This window comes from Bremia lactucae, linkage group LG2, assembly GCF_004359215.1.
Source record: "Bremia lactucae strain SF5 linkage group LG2, whole genome shotgun sequence".
NCBI classification, from domain to species: Eukaryota; Oomycota; class Peronosporomycetes; order Peronosporales; family Peronosporaceae; genus Bremia; species Bremia lactucae.
Genome location: NC_090611.1, coordinates 5,716,868 through 5,741,783, shown reverse-complemented (window position 1 = coordinate 5,741,783; position 24,916 = coordinate 5,716,868). Strand labels below are relative to the sequence as shown.

Here is a 24,916-nt window from a genome sequence, read left to right as displayed (position 1 = left end):
GGTACTCGTTCTTCGAGTCACCACGACCTTTTTTTGGGAAGCAGGTGTGCCGTTGCTTTCCTGGCTAACGCGCCCCTTCCAACCGCACCGGGCTGCAGAGAGCATCTCAACAGTCCTGTTGAGAGCCTCGCTCCGAGCCTTCATCCTGAGTCTGAGTGACGGACTCCGCCGCAGCATGGCGTTGTGCCTCTGACGCAGTCCTCCGCTGTCCGAGCCGAATGCCTCAAACTGCTCCAACTAAGCAACATGTTGCTCAGGAGGACTACCCAGGAGCCTGGCCAGGGCTTGTTCACCAAGTCCCTGCGCCATAAGCCCTGCCACCTCCCGATGATGTTCGGAGAGGTGGGAAAAGTGAGCCCAATCAATATTGAGGCTCATCTTTACGTACACACGCAGAGATGCGGGTCGTGGGAAGGATTTCAAGTGCTACCAAGTGTAGGCGGGCACGTTGTAATGCAGCCACGCTCTACTTAGACACACACCCTAGCACAGCGAGGAAGCGGTTGAACCTGCTTCTCTTGCGTGCAGTGAGGTAGTTGCGGTGGGCGCGTTAGCGACCTCACCCAACGCACTAAGAACTTTAGTTAAGTGTCGTCACGGGAGCGGTAATCCGGCTCCTTGTGCGCCCTTACCAAGTAGGAAGTAGTTTTCAGACTGATTTATTTTTAATCGTGTTAAATATAAATTCCTATTTTTACCAATCAAAAATGTCATCTCTGTAGATAACACTATTATGTATGGCGAGCGTTCTATCTAGATACCTCGCATAACGGATGACGCTAGCCGTCATCACGGATCACGCTAGGCATCATCCCTCCTAATGTGAATGCACTTATGTGCAACTCATACACAAGTGTTGATACAAATGTGAGCTACACCCGAGTGGTGTGTCTATTCCTAATTTATGTAATTGACCATCCTAAAGTACACCAAGTGTACTTAACGGGGACTGTTTCATTAGGGCAACTTTAGTCCGTTACATTGATTGGCAAAGAAAAAACGCGTTCATTCAAATCGCTAGCTTAGAACAATGCCAACGGCAAAATCATCATGCCGTAAAAAGATTTCAGTGACGAATTTGCTTTTTTTAACAGAAACAAGTAAATAGCAGCGCGGAAATCAAATTTGCGGTTACTTTAGCTCTGTTAGTTGTATATAGTAAGTACACTGGGTACACTGGGTCGTCGTGCAGACAACGAATATCTCAAGAACGAAAATTGTCACGACTAGGTGCCGCGCAATGTCAATTTCTTCAAAAGTTTCGCACACGTTGTCGTCAACATGAATTTATATGGATCGATAAGAGACACTTCGACCTTTCCATGGTAGCCTTCGCCGAACAATCTGGGCAATTACAGTCGTTCCATAACCATCTGCAGCCATCAATTGGACTTCGTTGTTACACCTGACGACTAATGGCGTCCCAAACCCGAAAGATGAGATCTTCACCTCCGAAGTATTAAGAGATTTCAGTCCGAGCAAGACCGTCCAAGTGTAAAGTCAGCAGTTCAAATCTATCTTAGGTCTATTATAAAAGGATAATTAGCTCAATTGGTAGAGTATTTCGTTTACACCGAAAATGTTAGCGGTTCCATTCCACTTAACAATCTTGCATCCAAGTTGTACGGTCTTGCTCACTAAGCTGTTTACATGTGCGAACAGCAGCTAGTCGCTAGCAGGCCCAAGCACACGTCGTTAATCAATCTGTCGCATGTGTCGATTAAGTGTTACGCTGCGTGACCAGAGTTAAAAAAAGCCATCATTCCCTGCTATCACAAGTGTAGCACCATGGTAATTCCACTTTGAGGAAATTGTCGTTCCAGAGTCACAGCACAAGCAGCAATTTGCTCAGACTGCTGCCAAAATTCGAAATAAATGTTGTAATTGCAGGGTTGGTGCCGACTTGGCTGTCACAGCTGAACCATCTTCCAACAAAATATAACAGTCGCTGATTCTGCAGCATTTTCGAGGCATTAATTGCAATCCATGCTCATTTTGCATCGGTTGCTCTCGGGATCACCGTATCGTGGCGTTTGGCCTAGACATTTTAAACTTTTGCAACCATACCCCTTAATCGTAGTGACGTGATGCTCGAGCTTTTTATTGACCTTTCAGCCACTTTACAAGAGCCATTGGTGGTGCGACAACCCCCATCAGAGCATGGAAATTGCAACAAAAGCTTGCATTTAGGTGAGTATTAACCTCACCCTGCTTTTATTGGGCCAAATCATAAATAAGCTGGCACGTACATTCGTTTCTGAGTTTCTTTGGAAGCAACTTTTGGGCCCTTGGTAGCTTTCATGGGTGACGATATGCAAGACTTCTCATGAAACAATGGATGCGATAACAATGCTTGCTGATTGGAAGCATGTGATGTACTACTTGTAGTCCTACAAATATCTGAGTCAGCTTCTACTTCCGAGCATGATCCATTATATACTTCTTCATGATGGCCATCCCCCTCTCCATCCTGCTTCCCAAATATTTCTTCATGGTAAAAGGTTGTTGCACCACTTAACGCTTTCAAATCATCCTCACTGTTACTTATATCTTCCGCGACAGGCTTTTCTTTTCTTAAAGTTTGTGTTGGCGGCTCATCCGGTATCATTATATTCGAAACGAGCTCGCCAGCAATTTCAATCATTTCACCGTCATCATCAGCCACATGATGTAATTTTGGAGTTGAACTCTTAACCATTCTTTTCATTGTAGCAGCTTCGTGTCTAACTTGATTTTGCTGCATGGTGAATCCATCACGACACTGTATGTATGCGTCCTGAATTCCCTTGAGCACACCGCCTGGTTTCCAGCAGATCAAATTCGCAACGCCAAAAAGCTCTCCTCGTTGTTGTGGATTGCCCTGGACACCCTCGAAATATCTCGGTGCATTGGATCCCTTTAACGTTGTGTCGCTAAGTTGCTGCTTGTATATCTGTCGAACGTATATCATCTCTTCAATTGTCCCCAAAGTAATGAGCCTGTATACTTGCACATCTTTTGTCTGGCCAATCCGATAGGCTCGATCTTGGGCCTGGCAATCATGAGCAGGGTTCCAGCTAGGGTCAAAAATGACGACATTTGTTGCACTTTGCAAATTAAGCCCCACGCCACCAGCTCTCGTACTGATCAAGAATACAGTCATGTCACTGTCACCACTGTTAAATTCATTCACCATCTTTAAACGCTCCTCCACTTTCGTATTTCCGTCTAGTCGGCTATACCTCACTGCCTTTGTAATAAGGAAAAGCTGAATGATATCTAGCATCCGAGTACTTCGACTAAAAATAAGCGTCTTTTGCCGACGCTTTTCCCACACAGCTAACAACTTCTCCAGTACAATCATTTTTCCGCATGTTTTCGTAGATATTGCACACATTTCTTGAAAACTTGAAACTTGGTTCACACCTCCAACCTCATCTAGATCACTATCAAAGGCAATCCTCGCAAACTCTCGTTGATAATTTTGAAGCTCCGAGCTGTCATACGGATTAACTTTAAGCAGCTCTAAGTGATTCGAGATTTTCAATAGCATCGCGACACATGGAAGACCCATACAGTTAGGGCAGTTTTTACACGGTTCTTGCTCATGAAAACGTTCGTAGAGTAGCCCACGTCCATTGCCAAGATCCGCTGGTGTCTTCTAACAGCACTTTTTTCGTTTCTCCATACTATCTCGGCCACAGTCGCATTTTTCCTCCCCACGCTGAAGCAGCTGAAATTCAGGCATGGCCATAACTCGCTGGTACGCTGCCAATTGAAGAGGTGTAAGATCACAGAAAACAACTTGATCATTTTTCTTAACCGTTTGAAATGTCGGATTAATCGCCTTCTCTCTCCGAAGATAATATGGAATTAATTTTTGCCGTAACTCTTTTTCTTTCTGGCGGCTTCTTTCTACCGCTTCTGGTGCCGCAGACTTCTTTCTTCCGTACTTAATGTCTTGTCCATAGTACAGGCTAAACTCCGCCCATGATCCAAAAGCCCCCGGAGCGATGGTATCAACTAAACAATGCAGCTCCTTTTCATTATTTTGCATCAATGTACCAGTAAGACCGAGTTTTCTCCTGCACCGAATCGCCTTGACAGCTTGCGTAAGTTTTGCATCAGGGTTTTTCAAACAGTGCATCTCGTCCAATATCACCACTTCCCAATCAATTTTGTGCAAACGATTCGAGTACAATTTCAAAATATCGTAGCTGCAAATGACAATTTCATACTCTCCTCTACAAGTTGACAAGTATTAGCACATACATATTGATGATATGTCCGTCATAAAATAGAAAAGCAAGCGCACCTGGCAATTTGGTCGATCATATCGTCCCGTTCACTTGATTTTCCACGTAAATTTATTGTGGTACAGCAAATCCAAGTGTGCAGCTCCTGCTCCCAATTTTGCAGCAGCGATGCAGGCATGACAATTAGAATCGGTGCAACTTCACCATTAAAGCTGAACCCTGTGTCTTCAGGACGACCTACTGCGTCAATTGTGCTGAATCGTTCACGGCGGTCATGCAGTAATGCTCTCCAGGTATCTTTGTCGCGATAGTTACCGTGTTTGACCATAATTGCTGATAGACATGCAATAACTTGAATTGTTTTGCCAAGTCCCATATCATCACCTAAGATCGCACCAGTGTCGCGAGTATAGGCGCCAATAAGAAACTCGACACCTTCGCGTTGATAGTCAAACAAATATCTGTTAAGATTGGCACACACTTGAAACGTTGCAGGTTTGCCCATTATTGACAATGAGAGCATCATAGGACCAGTATATGCCTACCGAAACTGACGTGAGATTTCTGAACATTGAAAGCTTAAGTAACAATAACGCACCGTTGGCGGATCAAGCTTTGGCCATTGTTCACTCATAAAAACTTCATTACTGCCATCACTAAAATCTCCATCAACCTTCGGCAACCGCTGCCGTGAATTTCTTTTGAGAACATGATTATTATTTTGGTTGTGAGCCCTTGATTTGTTTAGGTTGGAAGATCTGGCGCGTATTTCGATAGCACCGTCGTCAGCTTCTGTGGTTATTTCTTTGGAGTCTGACATCCTGTCGTCGGCATCGTCATTCTCAAAAATAGCCGAGCCGATAATGTGCCTAGGTCGGGCTCCAACAACTTGTAAATTATTCGTCGCTTCATTATAAAAAGCGTCACGCGCAATTTTCATTTCTTCTTGGCTCAATTTCGATTGTCGTCGGCGCCTTCGCTTCATGTTCATAAAGCCGTCTAAATCACTAAATGGCGACACGTACGTCGACTTCGAATCTATATCTGCTTTCACTCCAGTTGTCTCCGAGTCCCAGAATAACCTCTTCTTCGTCGCAACACTTGTCTCCTCCCTTTTTGCAGCACCTTCAAATGTCGAGCTTCCACTTGTACCTATTGAACCGTGAACACCTTGCACGCGACTATCTGGTAATACTTCCTTGGACTTTGCCGATGCAACTAGTCCGTACTTTAAAGCAATACGCTCGCCTGCTGTGAGCTCTTTCTTCTCTGGAGTTAAGGAAGCTAACGGCTTTTTCGGTGCCACTAGCAAGCCAGATTTAATCGCTTGACTACTAAGTTTCTCATTGCCAGTAGACACTTTATTTACTGTCGGGTTGCTGCTACTCATAAGCAATTGACGCGCCGATATTACGGGCTTGTGGCTCATTGCATTGGGCGATATTTGCCTGTTCTGGACCTGAACGCGCGATGTAGAGTTAAGAAGCTCTTCATCGATACTATCTTGACTAGCAGGCAACTGCGAAGGCTTCTGGTGCGAGATAAACTCAGGCAGAGACGGTGGTGAGTCGCCTTCGTCCTCGCTGCTGAACATCAACTCCATTCTTGACTAATTCTGAGAAAAAGTAGCTAATGAGTTTTATATTCCGATTTAAAACCACCATTCGATTAAGCACAAGTGGAGGTGTATTAACTATTTTTACAGCTCTGCTTACAAAAAGCACTCCTCAGTGCTCGCCTGAAGCTGTCAACGCGTCGTAAAGTCACATTATTATCAGCTTACTGAAATATTGGGTCCGCTGATTGTGTTGGCAGTAGGCCGAAACGCTTTTTTAAGGTGATGCGCTCTTTCGAAAATTTATCGTCTGGCGAAAAACGTGCCGGGTGCGCCGAGCACGTTGGGACACCGGCTGGCGCTTCTTTCTGTGCATTATCCATCAGTTAAAGTCAGCTGGCGATATGTGTGTATTTAATCGATGTGCAGTCTACAAACGCAGCTTGCGCAAACTTACTTTTAAAGTGTAGACACGCTTACCGTCGTCCCCGACGTAGTACATGAGATGCATAATCAAGCCACGAACTCAAATTTATATTTGTGGGCTAACAGATTACCAAATTCTTACATTACCGGTAGAGCGTAATCTATAGCTCGTTTGATTAGCTGAAACGAAAATTTAACAAGCTATTTTAAAAAAACCTCGGTGGTTCTACACAAACCTTACTGATGCTAGTGGACTTACTGAACTCAAGTCATCTGCGACTGGTGGATGGCGTGTGTTTTACCTCCCATTCGCTACTAGCCCAGATAGTTAAGAAAGTTCCGAAAGTGCACCCAGCACAGACGTCATGGTACGTTTATCTCTTAAGCCCCAGGCGCCGTATCCGCCACTTTCCCGGGTTGAATGCTCGTATGCAACCCATCTCCGCCCCACTCTCCACCACTTTAAATCTTTTCTTACGCGCTAAAAAAACGGCACAATTTTATGGCAAGAGCCACAAAAATGCGACAATATGCCGCCGCGGATCTCGTAAGCACTTTGGGGATAAGAAATAGGATTGCTGGGAGCTAAAGAATTGGGCGGGTGAACGGGGTGTGATTGATGCGGCTGCAGAATTTATGCTGGTGGAGTAGCATCACTTATAAGACATTTTTTTAATTTCCAGGCTCAAAATGTTCCAGAATTCAAGCTCATTCTCGTCGGCGATGGTGGTGTTGGAAAAACCACATTTGTGAAGCGCCACTTGACTGGCGAGTTCGAGAAGAAGTACGTTGCAACGCTTGGTGTCGAGGTGCACCCGCTCACTTTCCATACCAATTTCGGGCCAATTCGATTCAACTGCTGGGATACCGCTGGTCAAGAGAAATTTGGTGGTCTTCGCGACGGCTACTACATTCAGGGCCAATGCGCTATAATCATGTTTGACGTCACGTCTCGTATTACCTACAAGAATGTGCCGAACTGGCACAGAGATCTATTTCGCGTGTGCGAGAACATTCCCATTGTCTTGTGTGGTAACAAGGTAGAGGTCAAGGATCGTAAGGTAAAAGCAAAGCAAATCACGTTCCACCGCAAGAAAAATTTGCAATACTTCGACATCTCGGCTAAGTCGAACTATCAGTTCGAGAAGCCATTTCTCTGGTTGGCACGCAAGCTTGTCGGGTAAGCCTTTCAGCATGATTTGTTTTCGTTTCGTGCAAGTTGACAGCGATTGTTACTAATTGTTCTAATTTTGCTGTTTCTAATAGTGACAACAACTTGACTTTTGTCGAGGCTCCTGCTCTACGCCCGCCGGAGGTCACGATAACCCAGGAACAAATCGCTCAGATTGAGGCTGACGCTAGCTCTGCTGCCGCCGCCGTACCTCTTCCTGATGAGGACGAAGACTTGTAAACTGGATATGGTGCGTTGTCTATCACACTTCAGCCTGCATTTTCACGTAGAGATCGAGGAAGGAAACAAGGGGAAAGCATTGTCGGAGTTGATGTGCGTGCTTGTGCAGTGCTCCGTTGCGCTCCTTGCGGTGCTTAACCGGCTACGGTGTTGATGTGATGGATCGCTTAGCTCGTTGAACGTTACACAAATAGGAAGTGGCCAATGAGGGAGGAAATAGTCGCGATTTAATGCATGTTTTTTTAATTTTGATACTACTCAAATTTCTTTTAATTGTGTCCTCCGTCACCTCTATTTAACTGTAATTTTCACAAGAATTCGTATTCGAGTAAAGAACAAAAAATACTTAACAACTTCAACAATTTAAAGAAAACTGAGAAGCGGTGGCTCTGATAACCAACACTGGACAATTTTTCGATTTGGTCCGTCATTTAAAAAGAGCGGTATCTCGATTTGGGGGATGTTGTGGATAAAGCGACGCATAAGGCAATAAGATTGGGATTGACTGCAGCACCTCTTTCAATTGCAGAATTATATTTCTCGGCTTTTACTCATTCATCAAAAATCAAAATCTTTCGTGCCACGATACAAGTATTGACAGGATCGAGCAGAGCGCTCATTAGCGTGTCTTCAATGTCTTCCATAGTAGAATTAGCGCTGTGCTAATGCGCTCTAAGGTAATATCAGCTATGCCGGACAATTCAAGTTGTCGAATGCGAATATTTACTACCATTAACAAAAACATAGCGGAAGGATATAAGACTTGCATGAGTTTAGCCCATGACGTCGATCTAAGCAACAAAATTCATAATCTGCTAAAACGAGTCGTACTTAATAAGAATTTAGTTGGTGAAAAAAATGCTCTACGATATTACTCCATGAAGCGTGCACTCGTGATCCGGAACGTTTCGAGCTACGACGTGCCTCTCGATAGCCTCGACAATGCTTGCGTACAGGCATGTTGCCGCGAAGGTTTTGTAACGGAGCTAGCGGTCAATGACGATCAGAAAGTCATTGAGCAGCTTTTGAAGGCACACGCGCGCTCCAACGACCGGAACTTTTCCTACCTGCAGGCTGCGCCTGTGCCCGACTCCTTTGATGTGGTATTATTTCGCGCTTCAGGACTCTCCGAACGTCGCCTGTACCCACTACTGCACAAAATACGGTCCATTAGCAAGAAGATCTTTCTCTGCGTTTTTAGCCCACATCTGGCTGAGCATCCGATGGCCCGGTACCAATGTTTTCAGGAAGGAGCATCGATGGTGACGCACTCGCTAGAAGCGGTACGAGATGTATTATCCTTTATCACTTCTTGCGGTAAAGAAAATGGCTGTAAAGCTCTTTCAGGACGGAAATGGAGAGGTAGATCTGGTGGACGCGACGGTTTTGCATGTCCATTTTGCGGCATGAATGATATGAATGAAGACCAACTATGGCGACACTGTCCTTTGTATCATATAAATGAAAACAATACGGACGGAATAAACTGTCCAATATGTCGAGAGACCCCACGAGGACCTTTTCAGGTGCATATGTACAATGCACACGGACCCCCTGGACGACACGAGATGACAAGCGAATTTCATATGGCTGACTCGATGCTCTACTCATTCGCATTGGTCGTGTGTCATAACAAAAAGTACAATCGATTTTTGCTTGTGCAAGAATTTGCTAACTCGGGCTTCTGGTTGCCCGGAGGACGCATTGATAGCGGCGAGAACCCAGCCGAGGCTGCTATCCGAGAGACAAAAGAAGAGGCTGGCATCGATATTCGTTTAACGGGTGTGTTAAAGCTTGAGTATCACCCTAAGCAAGACCGTAACGGTAGCGAGTACGTACGAATGCGCTTCATTTTCTATGCTGAGCCACTGGATTGTGACCAGCCACCCAAGTCAATTCCAGATTATGAAAGCGCCGGAGCCACGTGGTGTTGTGCTGATCAAGTTGCTTCGCTACCGCTACGTGGCTCCGAGCCCGTCACTTATTTCGAACACATCGTGTCAGGCAAACCGATCTACCCCCTTGATCTCATTCATATGACATCATCTTCGTCTTAGACGCGATAGATAACTTTGTGATCTTTTTTTGTCGAAGCAACTTGATAATCACATGGACAAGAGTGTGTCCTGAAAGCGCACTGTTGTTTGTTGCTATACAAGTAGAGATAGTTAGCGACACGGCAGCGGGCTCATTGAGTGGGGTAAGCTCATCTCTTACGTTTTCAGCCTTTAGTCATTTGCAAAGACGCTTGTGTTGCACAAGCCAGTGATTGATTGTCGTCGAGTGTGGCCTTCTACATACGGTCTTGTAGACGAAAGCAGGGGAACTTAAGAGTTGATTGAGTGTTTAACATTTACAAATCAATGACACTTTTTTTGTTTTGGTGAAACTCAGCATGGGCAGTAACAAAATGATCTCAGGCAATTATTCATCTCACTTTCTGATCGGGTAAACAAAAATTTTCCTTAACATAGATTTTTCTTACTAAAATAAAACTGTGTACAAGACAGTGGTGGCAGGCTCGTTAGAAATCTCCTCCTTCAAAGTGGTTTACCGCGAGAATACACTATCATAGTGAGGACGAAACGCACTTGTAGACAACATTTCTTCGGACATGGCACCTCCATTTAAGCCATTTGTAACTTCCTCGATGGAGCCCATTTGTGCCCTAGCATTATTTGCAATTGCATTGCTCGTGTTATCAAGGTCGTTTTCATCGGTAGAGGTATGTCCAAGCATCGCTCCAACATTGTTTTTATAGACGTAAATGCGAGAGTTTTTTGTTTGAGTATCTTCTGCCTTGGGCTCTGGCTTCGTGGTGGAAAAAGGGTTCATAACAAGATTGGGTTGGCAGATTTCAGTTGGTGTTGTGTGCAGCGAACCAAGTTTGCGCTTTCTCGAAGAGTCTTCTTTGTCAAGGCACAATGAAATTGTCATATTGTTGTTAAAAAAAGGCACGTCTGGGACCCGCATAAATGCATCTTCAGATTTCGGGTCATACGAGTCCACATCAAAAGCCGGGCTTCTTGGACATTTGTTGTTCCAGCAGTTACCATCTTTTTCCTATAATCGAAACAAAAACACTATATATTAGACAAATATATCAGCAAATTTCTAAAATACGCACTTCTTTCTCAAGACCACAGATTTCGCACTGAGGGACTAAAACGAGATCAACCACTGAAAGATTGTTTTTATCAGAGCTTCCATTCTCCAAATAATTCAAATTTAAGCGGGCCTCCCACTCAATTAAATTTGGGCGTTTCTTAAGTTTTTCACGCCGACGCATTGCAAACCGCTTAACGAGATCCTGGAATGCAATATAACGTGAGGGTGTCGTTCCCATTAATATCACGTCATCTTCAAGTCCAAGCTTTTCACGAGCTTTCGCATTATTGCGATTTCGGCTGTTTTGACGCGCTGTTTTGGCATAAACGTCACTTGCAAGCTGTAAGTCCTTTTTCTTGTAAATCTGCAACACTTGTGTGGTCTGAATTTCTACTGTACAAGTTTCACGATCCGCCTTTTTAACAATGCCAAAGCCCTTACGATTCGGCAAATTTACTTTCTTTCCAATCCATGACATTCCGTAGTTACCGCGTGTTGATACACGGCACAAACGCTTGCCATTGTCTTCACCCTGGGAATCATCAGTATGCTCAGCGGCTTGCAATTCATCTGCACCGCTTTGATTAGCTTCATCATCGTCCTCCTCGTCCTCTCTATCATCTCCAACAACAGTAACACCGTTTTCTCCGCGGCGCTTATTTTCTTTTTCTAGCGTCTTAACATGCAACATTTTGATGGTCTGCAGGTCTTCAAGAAGAGTGAGCTCGTACGCACGCTTGGCTGTATTCTCGCTCGAGTTTTCAAGCCTTAATTGGACCCAGCCATTTCCGGAGCGCAGTACGCGACCGTGCTGACCCTTAAATTTGCCAACATTAATGCGGCACTTGCGTTCAATCCACATGTCTGGATCTAACGTAGATAGCAACTTCCCTTTCCCTCTTCGTTTCTTCAGAATCACTGCAGCCTTCTTTCCTTCCTTGGTTTCTTCATCCTTTTCTTCCTCGTCTTCAGCATGACGTGTATTTAGCAATAAGACTAAATGTTTCTGACGCAATTTCAGCTTAATGTCTTTACTTCCATCGAGCTGCACAGTGACGCCCGCCTTCCACCGTCCCGTAATCGTGCCCTCTCTGCCATCGTAATTCTTTAAATACCGCTTCTCAGCTGCATTTAATGCGCCCAGCTTCAGCTTCACTCGATTACCAAGCTCATGATGATCAATCACACGTTTTTCCTTGGATTCTTCGTCTTTGTCAGCCTCGGCATCGTCATAATGACTGTACTCATCCTGATGCGCTATTAGACTATAAGGAGGCGATGCTCCAGGACTACCAGAATCGTCCCCTTCATCAAGCACCTCCAATGCCGATGGACGGTACTTATATACCACATCTCCGTCTAGAATGCGCACTTTGAACCATGTATTAGGATGCTGCGGGACCTCATCCACCACTCCCATCTTAAACGCGGTGTGGGGAACACGCTGATCTACGTCAGGCGTCTTAAGAATACGCACAAGTGTTCCCTTCTCTAGGGTATGAAGTTCACGAGCGGTTGGTGAGGTGCGAAATCCGGCATCAATGACATCCAGCTCGGATTCATCTACCCCATGCACAGACTCGTCGTCTTCTTCTTCAATCTCTTCTTCCTCTTCTTCTTCTTCGTCCTCGTCTTCCTCATCAGCAGATGACCCACCTGTATTTAGAACGTCAGAAATGCCACCTTTTGAAGGCTTCACAGCCGAGCGCGTAGCACGAGAGACTCCACGGCGGGGGCGCGCGAGTGTAGATTCTTCCATTTTGAAAAGCTCAAAAAGGTTTTCTTGACTATCTAAGTAAGCACAACAGAATATGTACTGCACATAAAAAACGTGGCCAGTCGGTTGCGTGAAGCAAGATGTCGACAGGTGATACGACAGACAAGACGCCGTACGCCGAAGCGGCTGCAGGGTCCCACGACAAGAACATGAGCTTGGCTGACAGTACTGTTAGCTTTCCACAGATTGCGCCGCTGGCCAAGTATAAGCTGGTATTTTTGGGTGATCAGGGAGTGGGTAAAACTTCGATGATCACGCGCTTCATGTACGACACATTTGACAACGCGTACCAAGCTACAATTGGCATCGACTTTCTGTCCAAGACAATGTATATGGAAGACCGCACTGTGCGGCTTCAACTCTGGGACACGGCTGGCCAGGAGTAAGTAAGCGAGAAGATGGTTTCGCTGTTTTTTTTGACCGACGCAAATGTTGCGCATCTTATCCAGACGGTTCCGTAGCCTCATCCCAAGCTACATCCGTGATTCGTCAGTGGCTGTTGTGGTTTATGACATCACAAGTAAGATGGGTCTTAGGAGGGAGGAATGAAGAGGACTACAATTAACTAACTTTATCATTGCTTCTAGACCGAGCGTCATTTTTAAATACAAGCAAATGGATCGAAGACGTGCGCACAGAGCGTGGGCAGGATGTGGTTATTATGCTCGTCGGAAATAAAACAGACGTCTCGGACCGGCGTCAGGTGTCTGTTGAAGAAGGTTCTGGCAAAGCCAAAGAAGAGAATGTCATGTTCATTGAGACAAGTGCCAAGGCTGGCTACAATATAAAGGCGCTATTTCGCAAACTTGCCACCGTGCTGCCCAGTATGGAAAATACGATGATGAGTGGAGATTCAAACTGTGCGAGAGACATGCTCGTTTTCGAAGGCTAGAATTAATGTTTTGCTGGTGTTTGTGTAGTGATCGACATAAAGCTGACGGCGGCACCGCCACCAAAGGAAATCACTGCAGAACAATGCAATTGCTGAGAAAAGCAATGCGGCATTATAGATATTGAGCGTTGTGAAAGAGTGACTGAATAGGTGGCAAGGCAATATAAAGTGCAATCAGGTCAAGTACGCGAAACGAGTCAAACGACACGCGAGGACATTAGTATCAATAGTATGCAGTACATAATACCGTCAATTGCTTCCTTAGCTTATTTATCAACATAGGAAGACTTAGCGCATTAACAGCAATACAAGTTTTAGATATTTATACATAGGTAAAGCATTTCTCACGGGCTTCTTAAAATTACATTGTTGTTATCAATGCTGAGTCTTCCAGCATCGTTATCAAAGTCAGTGATAGCATTATCGCATTTACTGAATTTGTTCATTTCAATGTTCACTGGCTTCACCCGTTGACAAACTTCGTAAGCACGTATGTACTTGCGGACGAACCATGCTGGCCTTGACAGCAGAAGTCGCGACTTATCGTGAAATAAGTCTCGTCACGTCCACGATAACCACAAATACGTGCATCGTGGCTCTCATCCATGATTCGTTAACGCTAATCATTATAAGCAGGGATGCCGACACGAGGAACTTCGCCAGCAATGTCTGGGTAATATAGTAAATCATTGCGTATTATGTAACGATCCGTTGATGATCGATACAATTTCGACAATCCTTTCATGGATTGTTTTGATATATTTTTGAGAATACGCATCAATCCTTTAAGAGCCGTATCTATATGATATGCTCTTTTGACGTCGTCAAGTAATGTTGACGACGGAACACTTAATGTTGCAACAGTGGGCTTATCCTTACTATTGTTTTGCGCCGCCTGCTCAAAATCGGGGCGGCGCAAAAGAAAATCAGCGACGACATTAAGTCGTCCTGGTTTTTACTCCACGGAGAAGTTGGACTCCAAGAAGAGATAAACCATCTCGCCATTCTTTGCAAAAGATGTTGACTATTTACGGCCGTGCGTAAAGGCGCATGTCCGAATAAACAACAAACGGTATATCTCTCAAGAGATAGACACTGACTTAGTCAGTGCTTACTCCTTGGCAAGGAGTTCCTTACCATGTACAGGATAATTACGCTCAGCTGGTCGAAGCTGAAGCGATTGATAGCAGACGACGCCCTCTGCGCAGTCTGTGTCATATTGCATTGACGCACAGCCGACTGCAGAATCGTTGGCGTCACACACACACGAAATGGTCTGTCTTGATCCGCAATTGCCAGGATTAAAGATTTATCCACAGAAGAACGTTTACAATCAGCGTACCATGACTACTTCACATTTTTCTTCAACAAAGAAGCAATATGCACTGTCATTTCGGCAAAACTGCGGGAGTACTTGTGAAAGTACGTCGCTAAGCCGAGGAAATTTCGAAGTCCCTTTACATCGACTGGCACAGGCCAGTCATTGATCGCCTTGATCCTTTCAGGATCAGTGCTAACGCCGTGGCTACACACGATGCACTCAAGAAGTGGTATTTCGCTTGCAGCGAATATGCACTTCTTGAGATTTGCGTACAACTTATGCACACGCATAGAGTAAAAACCTTTTGGACGTGGGTACGATGTACTTCACCGTCCAACTTCCCGTTCAAGCCTCTGCTATGAACGAAGACGTCATCAAAATAGCTCGGCGCAAAATCCTGCAATTTTTTCTCGACAGATTGGTATCACATCTGTTGAATGTCGCAGGGGGATTACTAAGCCCCTGCGGTATAACTAGCCACTTCCATAGCATTCCGCTTGGGGTGCTTACTGCTGGGAACGAAACATCGTGTTCACGCATAAGGGATCTGATAGAATCCATCTATCAGATCCATTGAAGAAAGATAGTACTATTTGATATACCATCAATGATTACGCCTTTTCGTGGTATCGGCGTTTGAGCTGGTACCGTTGCAGCTTTAATTTATTGAACGCATGCAGAATCCGCCACCATCTTGTTGCTTTACGCACGCAATAGCTCGGAGAGCAATGGTGGGAGATTAACTCTCTCACATGGCCCGCTGCTAATCAATTGGCAAAGATGTTGCATACGCTAATCCTTGTTCACGAGGCCATGGCGACTGCTTCATGACACATTATTTGTAACAAATATCAGGTCTATTTCATGTCGAGTGCCATTATTTTAGGCAACTCGCACGGTACGGATTCATAAAAATACATCCTATAATTCGATCAATCTCTAAAGACTCCCAGTATTGGGTAGTAAAACGTTCCATTGGAGACTTCTTATCGAGGACACTTTCGTTCATCGATGAGCTGCTGAGAACCCGTTCATTCTCAGGATACTATTGCCGACCAAATATCGACCACGTATGTCATCTGTGACAAGTACGCAGATCTGCTTGACTTTGCCACTGTGCAGATCACGCAACAATCTTTTCGGCTCTACTATTGGCAATTGAGCTATCTCCGAAGTTAATTTCGGAGGCGCTGTCAGATCAAGTGTACAAGCGTCTACACTTGATTCGCTGTTTACTAAGACATTTAAGACTCAGTTTCCACTACAGGTTTCTGGGGACTTATTTACCGCAGATGCTTGGGGACTTCTTCCCACAAGTTTTATTTCGGGAGTATTCTTCCGAACTGCCTCTTGCTGTGGTTGCGCAACCTCAGCGAGATTTATGTCTGCTTAGAGTAAACAGCACAGCGCCGATAATTGGCCCACCTACGACCGAAATCATGCAGAGGTGACATTTTGATTGGTAAAGTAGGTATTTAATTTTACGATTAAATATAAATCAGTCTGAAAACTACTTCCTAATTAGTAAGTGTGCACGAGGAGCCGGATTACCGGTCCTGTGGCGACACTTTACTAGAGTACTTAGTGCGTTCGGTGAGGTCGCTAAAGCGCCCACCACAACTGCGTCACTGCACGCAAGAGAAGACGGTCTGACCGCTTCCTCGCTGTGCTAGCGTGTGTGTCGAAGTAGAGCGTGGCCGCATTAAGACGTGCCCGCCTACATAAGAAGTATAAACTTACAAACCCTGACCAATCAGAGTCCTCCAAATCCAATCACTTGTTCTATGCATATGAGGTGAAGGCCCATTAGCGGAAACTGAGAGCTTATTATCAGCTCCCTTTTTTATTTCCTTACAAAAATATATGTAGTATTCCTCTTATAGGAAATTATGTTTTTTATTATTCCTTTTGTAGGAAATGATATTTATGTAACGGAACCGTTACAATCCCTAAACCATCAACAACAGCAAAAAGTTGTGCTCCACAGGAAGAGCAAGGAAAAAATACGAGTATATTCAGCCCCTACCTAGCCCAACTGACCGGCAAACATTGCTGTCAAGACCGGTTCGGCTGTAGCGGTTTGGACCTCTCGCCAGGAATTCTAACACTTTTAGAGCATCTGCCAGTAGATGCGTCCAGCATACCCACGTCCCAGAAGGCTCTCCTCGCAGACCCGTAAAATGTTTTAAAAAAAAATAATGGTTTCAGAAGGATTAGGAAGCGGCTGAGCTGATGTGGAAGCAAATTTGACACATTTTCACGACGATCTGTCAAAAAAAAACTATGGGCTGAACAGAATGACGCCGCCCCGAACGACATCATAAGCACCAAAGTCAGCTGTTGGGCTACGTCCATTCGCCAACTTCTCGCAATAGCGACACGAGAGCATAGACAAGTGTCTTTGGCTTTAAGAATTGCCATGCTGTATGCATGCTTTGAATCACTCGAGCACGAAACAGAGTGCCGCTGGTCAGCCCCTGGATCCTCCGACGATGGCTTCACGGCTCAGGCTGTATCAGAGATCTTGTTCGGGATAAATTTAGTTCAAATTGACGATGAACCAAAAAATAATTTGTTGCACGTTCTTTTAAGTTTTAAAAATATCGAAAAGGTGCACAATTATATACTTGTAAATGAGTTTGATTTTTATCTTAGTGGAATGAACCATATAATTTTTCGTCTTTTGAATGTGACGCGAAGCCAGTATCTGACGCGTTTACGTGATCAAGCCCGTGGGGCTTCGGTGACCTCCATGAATGAAATTTCGATCGTTTTGTTTCCAAACGAAACAAGAACAGAAAACGAAGTCTCATTTGCGAAATGGGTCGTAAGTGACGGTGCGCACTAAAGACAATCAAAACCGAGTCAGTAGGAAAATTCCTGCTGGCTAGAGAACCGGTGGCCGTTTCGTACAGGATTTCATCGCTGATGCTGTGAACAGACAGAAACGGAACTCTGGCAAAAATGAAAGAGCAAACATTGTTTCATTTGATTAATGTTAATGATTTAGTCCTACTGAATACAGTAAACCTGCCAAAACATGTAGTGACGAATGTTGGCAGAAATCACTTACTGCCCAAGTTTATCGGCCTGTTTCGTGTACCACACCGCCAAGGCAATGCGTACACGATCGAGCTACTTCGTAGGATGCGTTGTATCCCAAGATTCATGTCGAACGCCTCCGCCCGTACCATCATTACGAGACTCTTCCGATTCCAAATCACCCCGACCAGTATAAGGCGTCTGCTAAAGCTTGATGGTCCCGATCCAAAGCATGATAGTCTCCGGACAGAAACTGGTTCTCACGAACCAGACGTTGCACTACACCCTCCAACAATGAGATCTTCTGACGATCTGTCACCAGCTAGTTTTAAAGGAACTGTCGTTCGCCAGTCGCAACTTAAGCACAATGTCTCAACTGGTCACGAGAAACATTATTAACCGTAACCGCTAACTAGTGCGACGGGATCGCTCGTATACAATGTCCTCCCTCAAATAGTGAGGGTGTGATCCAAATCACAATGTTAATTCGGGCATGTCAAATGAAGCGAATCCGATTTTTTGCTCCTTCTACACATCCATTGACGGATTCTAGTGGTGAAAAGCATTTCCCAGTTGAACGCTTCTCGAACCACCGTATGGCGAAAGAGGCTTGAACGAATTACCTTGTTCGATTGCGAGGGTACCCACCTTCGCTTAATAGCTAGGAGCCTCGCTACCAACTAGTGGGTATATACTGACACTGAGAAACGAAAGCTTGGGCTCTAGGTTTTGTTCGACACTACGACGAGACTCATCCTCCTCAACAGAGGGTCCATCAGAGAACGAGCGCTGTCGCGCTCGTAAAAGGTTTGGAAGTTCTTTATCTTTTCGCGCATCGCAAGATGTCATGCCTCCTTTAAACAGCATGGGCATGAGTACACCTACAAGAGGCAAGGTATCCCTGCCTTTATAGACAAACGGTGCAGCTTGTAGCATGCACCGACTACGGGCCGTTTTCGAACCGGTAACGGAAAGCGTCCACTTTGTCAAGCCAGGCGTCGCGGCCAATTCTTTGCACATTCTGTACGAATACTTCCCAAGCTTGGAATAAAGGAGCGACATCCTTTGCCCGCTTACATATAAATCACCGATGCCGAAAAAAAAACATCGATGAAGAATTATGTTTCGTCCTCACCAGGCTTGTGAAGCGTGGATAAGTCATAAATGAAATATGGTACAATCGGTGGTCATACCAGACCAACGAGTTAGGTTGCCCTTAGGGGGCAACCAAGGCTACTTTTCGAGAGCAAACTCAAAACATTGCGGTCCCTCTCCCGCTGGTTCTTGGTAACGTTAACGCTTAAATATTTTCCTTGGAACGATTTTTAGAAATACCCTGTCCGTGGTGATGCAAACTAGCACCACCAGTAGCATGTGACCTTTACGATCACTTCGTTCCTGGTGATGCATACTGACATTACCGGAGTTATTGTCGTCCATAGAGTCATCGCAAGATGACTCCGCACCAAGGGGTCTGACGTAGTCTCAGAAAACTTCGTAATCACCTCCGGTTGTCACGTTCGAACCCGTAGGTTTAACGGACGTGGCTTCGGTTGATCCGGAGACCCTAACAGTTGCCACCAAATCGGGCATTGACACCGACTTGGCCCAGTCACATACAATGGGAGTAGCAGCAACCTAAAAAGGAACTTATACCAGTCACTTCCAATTAGAGTTGGAGGTGACTTCTACCACGCGGTAGACGCTGATGCGTCTACTGAAAAATTAGCCTCGCTAACAGCTGCACTGAGCTGAGCAGCTGCCAGCTTTGCTACCTCACAGGCGACGCGCACGCATGCGCAATCAAAAGTTGGAATTAAACTAAAGCCAATAGGTGCTTATTTTCAAAGAGACGTGATAGTACTTTACATCAGTCACTAAAGTGACTGTTGTTCAATAGAATGGAGTGTCATGTTACATAAATATTACTTCCTGTGAGAGGAAAGAAATAAAGAAAGACAAATTTAATATCATTTATTACTTTCGACTTTATAGTTTCAATAAAACCAGATACGGTAATATTGACGCAATAAGACAATAGTTTTATTGATTGGTTGATTTAAGTTTAAATCAATCCCTCCAATCGTTACAAGACACGATTAGGCGTCGGGCAAAGAGGTGCATTGCATAGTTTATTATTAATAGAATAAATCCACTAGATAGAAGATTGTTATGAGAAAAACTTAATAAATTAATACAGTTTTACTTTCTTCTACTTTAAAGCCTTATAATTTACCTATAGAAGCTAGACTTTTTAGCTACTTGAACCTTCCTCTGCACGTCGTGTAGTGAAGTAGTCGAAGCACCCCACCTTCACTGTATTCAGTGTAGATTAAATAGTACTGTTATCAGATACTAGCAAATGGTGCCCCGTTACAATAGAAGATCGATACATATGAACTTAATACATTAATTCTGTTTTGCCTTTTACCCATACTAAATTCTTAGTATAAAACTTTAGTAGCTGATACTTCTTAGCTAGTTAAGCTTACTTTGCACGTCGTGTACGTGAAATATTCGGAGGCACCTCACTTTCACTTTGATCAGTTTTACTTGTTGTCTTGTTGCTTCATTATTACCACATTTGGTAATATTGCAAATAAAAAGTAAAATTAGTAAATAATATTTCTTACTTCATTATTGTTTTTCTCTTATAAATAATAATATATATGTAACGGGACACCCTGTTACATCATATCCCTTTTACCAACAGTCACTACAGTGAATGATGTAGAGTGACGTAGAGTACTATTGGGCTTTCTCTGTATGCAAGCACTTCTTGATTTTATAATCTCAGCTTTTTGTTTGCGCATGGTAGCAAAGCCTGTGCGCGTAGCCTGCAAGATCGCGCAGCTGCGGGAGCAGTTCACTTTAACTCCGATGAAAGGTAACTGATACAGGTCGGCATCTCTGTCCGACTTGGTGACCACTATCGAATTCACCAAGCCTATGGGCTCTGGCGTGACACCCAATGATGTTATCGTGAAGTTGTTTAACGCTTCGGATTCTTTCGGGGTGGAGTTATTTTGTGATAACCCCATTGACGATGACAACTCTGGTGAGGCTAAACGTATCATCAGGAACGATGTGATTGTAATATTTACTTCGAAAATAATGCTGCTGGTGGTGCTAGCATGCATCTAAAGATCACTCCAAACGTAATGTTAAATCAATGACAAACGGGAGAGGGAGGGGCTGCATACGTTTATTTTTGCTCCCGAAAAGAAACCCTAGTTGCCCTCTCAGGACAACTTTATTCATTGGTCTTGTATGACCAACGATTCATTTAAATTCCCGTATTTTAACTCATCCAGGCTTTGAAAGCCGACTGAGGACAAAAACAACTTCTTCATTGATGCCTCTTTCTGGCATCGCTTAACACTTGCAAGCGTGAAAAGGATATGACTCCCTTGTTTCAAGCTCGAAAAAAAGCATTCATTCAGAATGTACAAAGCACAAGGTCGCGAGGATTTATGTTTAACAAATTGGTTACTTCTTGTCACCGTTTGAAAACCGGGCTGTTGTCGACGCACTTGTCTAGAGAGGCAGGATTACCTGCCTCTCTTGGGGGGGGGGGCTCATGTCCCTGCTACTTTAAGGGTGCAGCCCATGCCCCTAGGGAGGCGTACTCCCTTAAAGACCCTCATTGGAGGACGCGAATTTGTTCTGAGAGCGCGAAGGCATTGAGCACTTACAAATCTTACACGAGCGGACCCCCTGAGGAGAGGATGGATCTCATCGTTCTACCTGGAACGTCCACCACTAGTTGGTAACGAGGTACTCAACTACCATGCGGGGGTGGATATATAATCTCGCCAACGAACGACCCCACCCCCTTCACTTCGCGGTGTTCAAGAAGCGTTAAAGTAAGAAATGCTTACCACCACTCGAGTCCATCAATAGATGTAGAGGGGAAGGATAAATCGGGTTCGACTTACTCATCGAACCCGATTGGTTATCAACATGATCAAAGTCGCGTGCTTAGGCACTTGTGGGAGGACATAGATCGTTAACGTTCTCGTCGTCGAGACTTAGCACCGACCTTCGACAATGTTTGCCGCGAATACTTGCAAAGCCGTGCGCAAGTTGCGTTTGATCAACTATCGCACGAACGGGCGCATAAGTCCCTTCGCGATGAGATGGTGACAGCTCACCAAGAGATTTCATTCTTTAAGGACGAAGTAAAACGTCTGGATCAAGATCAACAGTCTCTTCCAGGACCACCAGTCTTTGGCGGATGCCTTGGACCGTGCTGATTTGATTCGGAACCGGAAGAACCCATGTACTGATAGTACGAGCGGAGACATACGCAAAACGTAGTATGCGTACAGGACAGCTCGATCGTGTACGCATTGAGTTTGCGATACAGTACACAAACGGGCCGATATACTTGAGCAGTAATTTATTACTGCCCCCATTTGTTACTACATGTTTAGGTGAAACTACTGTAGACAGTAGGACTAGATCAGCCACTTTGAATAAACGAACGTTTGCACTTCCATTGTTATCACCATTCCATTTCTGTCGGTCCACCGCATCAGCGATGAAATACTGCACGAAACAGGCCACTGCTTCTACAGCCAACAAGAATTCTTCTTTTTACTCGAGTTTTTTTGTTTATGTTTTCAGTGCGCCCGGTTCGCTCGGTGCGTACTAAGGAATATCATTCTTCTCTTCAGTGAGAGCATCATTGCTCTTACTAGTATTATTGTTTTTGATGTTGATTCAATCAGCGTCGTAATTATCAAAGTTAGCAATAGCCTTATCGCTAATACTGAGTTATTTTTTCCAATGCTAATTGAATCAACAGTGCTATCTTTTGTATTGACTATTGAGTCAATGCGAGATAAGCAAGAGCTAGATTATTCCTTGCTCGAACGAGTCCCTCTCCCCTTAAATAAAAGTCACTCTCAAGCAAGGCGGGAATATTGGATTAGCTTACGTTATCGACGAAAAATGGCGTATGCTTTGTTTATGCATGCACCGAAATTTTGATGGCATATTGTGTCCTCGGAAAGAACTTACTCTAACTCGTTAACGAGTGGACGTATCCGCGAAGTATTTCTTTGAGAATATGATTTGCACGTTCTGGCTGACCATCTGTTTCAGGATGGTTAGAAGTTGACAATTTTTACTGTGTTCCAAGTGATTAAAGCACAAATTGCCAAAGCTCCGCCATGAACCGGGGATCTCGATCCGCAACTAGTTCACGGGATAACCCAAAGTGTCGAAAGATAGTGTCGAAAAAGACACGAGTACATCCTTTGGCTCTGATTGACTCCGGAACTGCAGCAAGATGTATCTTGCTTAAAAATATCAACAAACACAAAAATACCATTATTCTTGTGATCGTCTTCGGGAAATCCGAAGACGAAGTCCATGGATACGAACTGCCAACGCTCTCCCGGAACTTGGCATAGGCTGTAACGGAGCACGGAATGAAGCACTGGCTGCACCCGTTGGCAAACATCGCAAGCGCGTATGTAATTTCGGACGAACGATACTGGCGGGGCCAGTTGAAGTCGTGAATTATTGTGAGATAGGTCTTCTCACGTCCACGATGCCTACTTACTGGTTCTCATACATGATGCGAAATCGCAAATCGTTATGGGTGAGGCTGACGACGCGAGGTGCGTTGCCAGCAATGGCTGTATAATACAGTAAGCCAGTGCGTGTAATGTATCGAACTGTTGAAGATGGATTTAATTTTCACAATCCTATCAAAAATTGTTGGGAATGAAGTCTAAAGTAATCCATTAATCTTTAAAGAGCCTTATCTTCTTGATAAGCTCTTCTTACTTCGCCAAGCGATGTTGGCGACGAAACACTTATCTCGGCAACAGAAGGCCATTCCTCATTGTTGAATTGCGCAGTCGGCTTAGTATCGGGCCGGCGCGAAAGGGCATCAGCGACGACATTTTCTCGTCCTGGATTGTATTCCGTGGAGAGGTTATCCTCCGCGAAGAAAAACTAACATCTCGCTATTCATTGTCTGAGGTGTGGACTGCTTACGGCCATGCGAAAACGCACATGGTTCGTGTGAACAATAATGGTCTATCTCCCTTAAGATAGACTCTAATCTAAGCCAGTGCACATTTGATGGCAAGGAGCTCTTCGGTTCACAAGGAGGTGCTAAACATACTTTGTTACGAAAATATTAAAGTCAGTGATTGTAGATCGTTTCATTGGTACTTAATATGCTAATACAGCTCTACATTTCTCGATAGTAAAGTCTTAGTATCGATCTAGAGTAGCTGAGACTTTGTAGCTCCTTATAACTTTCCGCTGCCTGTCAGCCTGTCATGCACTAGAAAATTGCGCTCAATTGGTTGAAGCTGACGCGACTCACACCAGACCGTGCGTTCTGCGACGTCTGTATTATATTTTAGTAACGGACAGCTCATGGAAAAATTGCTGGCGTCGCAGTCCACATAAAATGGTCGACTTGGTCCGAAGTCGCTAGGTGTTGATTGCATCAAGCTTTACTTTACCTCTCAGTGGAGCGCTAACAATCAGCATTTATCTGTACCAATTAAGAACTATGTACTGTCATTTTAGGCATAATTGCGCGAGAACTTGCGTAAGCACGCCGCCAAGCCGAGGAGCTCCCGAGTTCCCTTGACATCTACTCTCACAGGACAGTCGGTGATCGCCTAATCTATCTTGATCGGTGCTACACTGTGTCTACACACGGTGCCTTCAAGAAGTGGAATTTCGCTTGCAGTGAATATACACTGCTTAAGATTTGCATTCAACTGGTGCTTACGCATAGGTGTAAAAACCTTTTGGACGTGTGGACGGTGTTCATCGTCCGACATCCCTTTGTATCTTGCTATAAACGAAGACGTCAACAGTATAGCTCGGCGCAAAATCCCGCAATTTTTAAACAGATTGATTATGTAATTGGGCACACATCGGTTGGAGACCGTTGTTGTGGTACATTTTCTTTATGGGATAAATACCATTTTATCTAATTTTAAAATAGTTAGTTACTTAAATCCCATTTATTATGGGTTACAAATGTGGTCGCCGCCAGATATAAATCTGGCGGACAAAATCTATTTTTAATTAGCTAGGGTGAGATTTTTAGATTTGAATAATTAAATAAAGTGCAGTTCCCCTTTTGATTTTATAGCGTTAGGTGCCTTC

The 24,916-nt window shown here is 44.4% G+C and overlaps 6 protein-coding genes across 6 annotated transcripts; 3 read left to right on the top strand and 3 right to left on the bottom strand.

Moving 5' to 3' along the window:
- Positions 1–2,227: 2,227 nt before the first annotated feature.
- On the bottom strand, positions 2,228–5,838 carry CCR75_008278 (uncharacterized protein; the record flags this gene model as incomplete). The annotated part of the gene is made up of 4 exons (XM_067966332.1): positions 2,228–3,630; positions 3,670–4,223; positions 4,295–4,776; positions 4,834–5,838. 4 exons carry the CDS (start codon positions 5,836–5,838, stop codon positions 2,228–2,230), a joined length of 3,444 nt encoding a protein of 1,147 aa, XP_067822147.1.
- Positions 5,839–5,858: 20 nt separating this feature from the next.
- Positions 5,859–6,301, bottom strand: CCR75_008279 (uncharacterized protein; the record flags this gene model as incomplete). Its single annotated transcript, XM_067966333.1, has 2 exons — positions 5,859–6,158; positions 6,248–6,301. The coding sequence occupies 2 exons, from the start codon at positions 6,299–6,301 to the stop codon at positions 6,015–6,017; spliced, it is 198 nt and encodes a 65-aa protein (XP_067822148.1). The 3' UTR covers positions 5,859–6,014.
- Positions 6,302–6,736: 435 nt separating this feature from the next.
- Positions 6,737–7,900, top strand: CCR75_008280 (uncharacterized protein; the record flags this gene model as incomplete). The annotated part of the gene is made up of 3 exons (XM_067966334.1): positions 6,737–6,763; positions 6,900–7,396; positions 7,483–7,900. The coding sequence occupies 3 exons, from the start codon at positions 6,737–6,739 to the stop codon at positions 7,625–7,627; spliced, it is 669 nt and encodes a 222-aa protein (XP_067821817.1). The 3' UTR covers positions 7,628–7,900.
- Positions 7,901–8,090: 190 nt separating this feature from the next.
- On the bottom strand, positions 8,091–12,663 carry CCR75_008281 (uncharacterized protein; the record flags this gene model as incomplete). Its single annotated transcript, XM_067966335.1, has 3 exons — positions 8,091–10,690; positions 10,755–12,526; positions 12,567–12,663. 3 exons carry the CDS (start codon positions 12,661–12,663, stop codon positions 10,178–10,180), a joined length of 2,382 nt encoding a protein of 793 aa, XP_067821816.1. The 3' UTR covers positions 8,091–10,177.
- CCR75_008282 (uncharacterized protein) lies at positions 8,506–9,684 on the top strand (the record flags this gene model as incomplete). Its single annotated transcript, XM_067966336.1, has 1 exon — positions 8,506–9,684. The coding sequence occupies one exon, from the start codon at positions 8,506–8,508 to the stop codon at positions 9,682–9,684; it is 1,179 nt and encodes a 392-aa protein (XP_067821819.1).
- CCR75_008283 (uncharacterized protein) lies at positions 12,593–13,741 on the top strand (the record flags this gene model as incomplete). Its single annotated transcript, XM_067966337.1, has 4 exons — positions 12,593–12,894; positions 12,962–13,032; positions 13,100–13,372; positions 13,433–13,741. 4 exons carry the CDS (start codon positions 12,593–12,595, stop codon positions 13,498–13,500), a joined length of 714 nt encoding a protein of 237 aa, XP_067821818.1. The 3' UTR covers positions 13,501–13,741.
- Between the last annotated feature and the right edge of the window lie 11,175 nt (positions 13,742–24,916).